The sequence below is a fragment of the Prunus mume genome, linkage group LG1, assembly GCF_029339155.1.
Source record: "Prunus mume cultivar Tortuosa linkage group LG1, ASM2933915v1, whole genome shotgun sequence".
In the NCBI taxonomy this organism is placed as follows: domain Eukaryota; kingdom Viridiplantae; phylum Streptophyta; class Magnoliopsida; order Rosales; family Rosaceae; genus Prunus; species Prunus mume.
In genome coordinates this window covers 27,168,886-27,174,885 of record NC_142698.1, presented here as the reverse complement: position 1 = coordinate 27,174,885, position 6,000 = coordinate 27,168,886, and the positions used below count along the sequence as shown (strand labels likewise).

Genomic DNA, 6,000 nt, shown 5'->3' with positions numbered 1-6,000 from the left:
AGACGTCATCTTACCCTTTTTTTTAAAAATCTAAATATATAATGTCAAGTGGGCCGTGGCCCACATATCAGATATTAAACTGATAAGGAATTTGGGTGGAGAAACTGCAGAGAAAGAAAGAAGGAAGAACGAAAATAGAAAAGAAGAATAAAGATTGCAGGAGTTAATTTCACGTTGTTATTCAATTAGGGCTTCTCCTTTTTTTTTTCTTTTTTTTTTCTTTTAAATTATTACGTTTGACAAAAAGAAAATAATAATTTAAGGATATTTTAGGAATAACAGTGGGTGGGAAGATAAGGTGGGTGAGGAAATATGATAGGGTAGTGGAAATAGTAGCGCTCTTTTCGGGTTGCTTGATTAAGTTTCACAATTTTCTGCTTTTTGCTTTATATATATAGATCTATTAGGATATTATTTTCCTAAAATGATTTTAGCTAGGATTTTTATTATTTTCTTGTTAGCTAAGTTTATAAATATTTTGGAAACTAGAGTTTCTTTGTTTTTTATTTAGGCCAACTCATGGCATTGCATTTGTCAGTTTATTATATTATTAATCAAATTTAGAGATTTTCTTTATTTTCTGGTGGACTCCAAATCACTTGTGGATTTCGGCATTATTACTTTAGGGTGACCGCTTGAGATCCCTGTGTAGCCGTACTTTAGTTTTGCTTTTTCTAGTCCCCCCCAAGGTGAATTTCAACTTAAAACAGCAGTGCATCAAAGTTCCGGAAGAAGATGCACAAACTAGGAGGAAGTCGAAATGGATTTAGCAAGAGCAAACCTTATGGAATGCAAAAAGGTAGAGATGAAATTCGACAATTTGTGAGGCATTAGAGGAGCCTGCGTGCAGCATGTGTATATACTGCTTATTTTTTTTCTTCCAGTGCAATAGTTTCTTGTTTGTTCATTTACTGCTGAAGTTTTGTAGCTGAAGCACGAAACTGAGACTGTAAAACCAATTTAAAGCAATTTTTATTGATGGCTAAGGCTTAAATGCATGTCTCCTCCCTAGTTACTGCAGAAATTAAAGTTTTTATTTTTTTGGTAGCTTTATTTGAATCCAACTGTTTTATAAGTATACCCAACCTGTATGAAGGACACTCCTTCCTGCAAACTCTCCAAAAGAGAGAGCCAAGTGTTGTCCTAAAATTAACGTTAAGTCGACTGTCGAACAGTTTCTCTTCCAGCGCGAAATAAGAAAGAACAAATCCATTTCTCTTAAATCGGATTATCACCTAGATTGCAGCAACCAACGTGCCATGATTTGAGCATCACTCCTCCCTCGTGGCCGCTGTGTAACTATGCCACGAGTTAAACATACAAAATTTGGACGTTTTTTATAATAACTTTGAATAGAAAAACTAACGAGAACCATAACTTTCACAGAAAGAAAAATTCAACATTTGCTCAATGGACAAATTTGTTTTTTGTCAAATACAATAGCAAAAAATAAAATAAAAAATCTTTAGGGCAGGGGACATAACCGAACCCAATTTCATCTCTATCTCTTTGCCTTTGCTCCAACTGAATCCATTTCGACTTCCTTCTACTTTGCGCTTCTTCTTCCTGAACTTTGATGTAAACACCAGCAGTTCATCTGAGTGTCTGGACTGATTGATTAAGTTGTTGATAGTCCTAGTAAGAATTATAAAAAGAAATTTCCTACGGTGGAAAACCACAACGTTAGCTAGTTTGCAGATGAAAGGCATTCGAAAAAGACATTCAATGCATGAGAACTATTTGACAATTCTATTACAGCAGCAAGACAGACCGTGTTTAATGTATTCCATAACAGGAATACACAAACTCACGACAGTAGCACCAATAGTTCCTAAGTCCACCATTTAAAATCATATAAAGTGGATATTATACAAGTCACAATTCTACAAGCACCCCACAGCAGTTCGACATGCAATGCTCTTTGCAGTTTTTTAATGAATATAAAGAAATACCCACGGAAACTTAATAAACAAACGGGCACTTAATGAGCGTAAAAATATCGTAAGAAATTGACAAGTAATGTCCTTGCCTCAGTGCAATAACATTACCTGTTCTTTCTCTTTGTTAGAAACTTTGTCCAGTAGGAGGAGACTCTCTGTGTAAGAGTCAACAACGCAATAGTCATATCCCGTAATTTCAGTACTTATATATTCTCTGCTCGCAGGGTCCAGTGAACCTAACTCGTTCGGGCTTCTGCCATCAACATGATTCCTTTCTCCACAGAGGGACAACAATACTTCCCCACTCTTCCTAAATCCTAATGCCCTGGGCAAACGTCTCTCTGGACCTTGTGGACCGAGACGAATCAATCTGGTCCAAGACTCATATATGCCATAGTCTTTCATCACCCATATATCAAGAAAATAGTTTTCATAGTTTGCACACCTGTGATCCATCACGAACAGGGCAATTGATTTTCTGTCTCCTGAAACAGACAATTGCAATCCCAATGAAGTATGCCATTGGAAACTCTCTGGCATTGGCATCTCACGAAATAACTCACTGCCCAAGTCAAATGCCAATATAAAATAGCAAAGATCATCAACTGTCTTCCGAGGGATGGCAGGCCAGTGAAGAGCACCATTAACAAAAGCCTGAAATGCGGCTCCATCTATTTCACATTCAGGAGTAACAGGACGAGGACTGGTCCATGAGCCATTGGCTAGTGAATAAACCTCAGCTATGGTAGGACTCCCAACTTGATCCACAATGAGTCTCACAACCTTGTAGTCATTGGTTGTAGCATCAAAACCAAACCCAATAGTAGCATCATATCCGCCATTCTTCCTAAAGGTAACACCAGGGGTGGGAAGGGTCACTGACTTTCTAATGCATGGGTTCCATATGATGAAGGTGCTACCATAACGGAAGATATCATCTGCAAGGCATACCAGCCCATCACAAACGCCAACCACACGCAGAAAAGAATTGTGGAGTTTTTTCTTGTGGGAAATTGGAAATTCTATCGGGCAGTAGAGGCCTAAATCTTCGGCATCATAACGCACAGAGTAAACCTCTTCTGTCAGTTCTTTTACTAGTGTTTTGTGGAGGACAGTCTTGCATTCCTCACCAGAAACAGTGTGGAGTAGAAGGAGGTCATCAGAGTTGAGTGCTCGGATGAGGTGGTTACGGATGAGGTCTTGGCTTTTGATTATTGGTATCCATGTCTTGCACACGGAGGTGCATCTGATCAAAGATTTAACAGGCAGCCTACTTAGTATATCTCGCAGGACGTCCCTATCTAAAGAGAGTAATCGAGCTACTGCAGGGAAAGCATTCCTTGTCTTGGCCACTTGATCTAGTTTCTCCATCTTGATAGGGTTCTCCTATAAAAGAAGGGGCTTGTGAGAAAAAAAGGGACACAAGGAGAAAACAAAAAATAAAAAGGAGCAGACACGCACGAATAGAGAAGAAGGAACCAACCGCCAGACACAGAAACAGAAAGAAACCAAACAAAAAATAAAAAAAGAGAAGCCCAAAGCAAGGTAAGAGAATAGTTGCCTTTGAATGCACTCTTTATTCTGGTTAGAGTTTTGCTGTCTCAAAATCTTACAAGTTACAGAGGACGAGAGCCAAATAAGAGGGGCTATTTATACTGGATACAATTCCCATGGAGTGAAGGAAAGAAAAAGGGGAATGTTGTGTAACCGACTTGGACAAGGGACTTGATACAACTTACCCAAAATCTGCATCTCTCTCCTACACGTTCAAGGAACTCCAATTCGATTCAACCAAAAAAAAAAAAAAAAACAAGAACAAAAAAAAAAGGGGAACTCCAATTCGATAGAAACATGGGCCCCAGTTGCCCTTGACTTGTTTGGAGTCGGCACTAGTTAACTCAATCCATCCCCATCAACTAAAATATTATTAAAGAAAAGTAAGAGTCAACTCAATTCGTCTAAATTAAGTAACCAATCTAATTTGTTGAATTATGTGCTGATTAACTTGGCTTATTGGTTTTCTGCACCGAAGGAGGAGCGCGCAAAAGTATTTTATTATAGCCTTATTTTTGCTCCTGATTCGTGGGGGGTCGTGGAAGAATTGGGTTCTAATTTCTTGAAAAGGTTCTACTAGAACAATAATAAAATGGCGAGATGATATGAAGGAAGTTTCGCTTAATGGCATAAGGGTTATTGTAAACCTGGTCATCTGTACTTTGTTTTTTAACAACCTTAATGATTTTAAGATGCTTTTTTGTTCCATTAATTGTAAGTGGCATTTACTTGAGTCCTAAAACCATCAGAAAGGGTTTATTTAGTGTTTTCTAGTTAGTTTTATGTTCATTATCATTGCTGTTAAAAGCTTGAGACTGATCATATTCGTCATGACACAAATGATAGAAAAGGATCTTATGGGGAAAGGTTAAATCATTAGGGTATTTCTATTTTAAAAATAATAATTGGTTCTATTGTTACAAAAGTTTAATTTACAGGAAGGAGTGTCCTTCATGCACGTTGGGTATACTTAAAAAGACAGCTGGATTCAAATAAAGCTACCCAAAAAAAAAAAATATATATATATATATATATATATCAAATTTAGCAGAGATAGTCTTAGCCAAGTTGGCTAGAGCAGATGTAAACATGGACTTAACCAAGTTGCCAAATTTACAAGTTTTCAATCTATATAAATCATCTTTCGCTCTTTCCCTTTTACGTAAAAGGATTTAAGTTTACTTTGAGTTTTTAAATGTTTCATTGTTTTCGGTTTCTCCCGGGGGATAATTTTAATGATTTGTTACCACTTGTTCTTGGAGAACCTTTTCAACAGGGAATGCGAACACTTCTCCTTCGGTGATCAGTCACCACCAGTGTAGAAGAGCAAGAACCATATAGTTCTTTAATAGTCCGCCAGCCTCTTTTTTCGCTGCATGCCCAGTTATCAATCAACATTCTCAAAGCTGCTTCGAACTTAGTGAAAATTACGTACTTTGAAAATTAATTTGTGATTTTTGCATTCATGTATATTCATTCTAATTCTGATTTCATAATCTCTTTTTTTTTTTTTTTTTTTATTGGAGAACTCCAGCTCTTTTACAAGTGAAGGGGTCTGATATAGGACAAAATTACGAAGGAAAATAAAGAAAATAAGTTGGTTTGAAATTTGCAAGAGAGCCCGCAAGAAGGAAGAATCGCAGTCAGATATCAATTATGAAGTTAAAAGTAGGAAAAAGTCACATACTACAGGAAAAACTACATATTAAAAAGTCACACTACATGAAAAGCTACAGTAATCTTCTCAAAAACACCAGAACTTCAAGCATCTCAAACACTTCACTTCAGAAATCTCCTCAACTCGGTCATTTCAGGCATTTCCATGCAAAGACATTGCTGCACTACAATTCTGCAACATATAAGGGAGCAAATGAAAACAAAAGAAACCGCTATGTTAGTTAATGAATACTATTCGAAAATTCTACTACAGAAGCAAGAAGACCGCGTTTAATATATTCTATAACATGAATACACAAACTCACTACCGTAGCAGCAATAGTTCCTAACTCCACTATTTAAAGTCATACCAACAAGTCACGGTTCTACAAGCACTATGCAATGCTTTTGGCAGCCTCTTAAGGCTCGATTGGGAGTAATTCTAGCCTGTCAAGAATCACTCTTAAACGAGCCCTTAATAAATATAAGGGCTTGTCCAATATAGATCCCTACATTTTCTATTTCCTAGACATATACCCATCACTCTATAAATCTATGTGTAAAACCCAATTTCAAATTTAAATGACCAGTAGGATATAAGAGGTCTTAGTATTTCTATGTTTTTACATCATTGCCACTAAACTTCATATTTTATTTATAATTTATTTCAAGCATTTCATTAACTGCCATAATTGTAATTAATATACTCCCTATTAATAGCATATCAATCACCCATTTCTTTTAGTTGTCATTCCCTCTCACATCTCGCCCCCTAAAATTGCAAACAAAAACAAAAAAACTGTAAATTACATATCCAATAATGTACCTATGAAAAATATAATATAAATAT

At 36.5% G+C, this 6,000-nt stretch overlaps 1 protein-coding gene across 1 annotated transcript; it reads right to left on the bottom strand.

The window, feature by feature from the left end:
• Positions 1 to 2,030: 2,030 nt before the first annotated feature.
• On the bottom strand, positions 2,031 to 5,318 carry LOC148921483 (F-box/kelch-repeat protein At3g23880-like). Its single transcript, XM_089048921.1, has 2 exons — positions 5,296 to 5,318; positions 2,031 to 3,237 (listed from the first exon to the last, which is right to left on the bottom strand). Exons 1-2 carry the CDS (start codon positions 5,316 to 5,318, stop codon positions 2,031 to 2,033), a joined length of 1,230 nt encoding a protein of 409 aa, XP_088905047.1.
• Between the last annotated feature and the right edge of the window lie 682 nt (positions 5,319 to 6,000).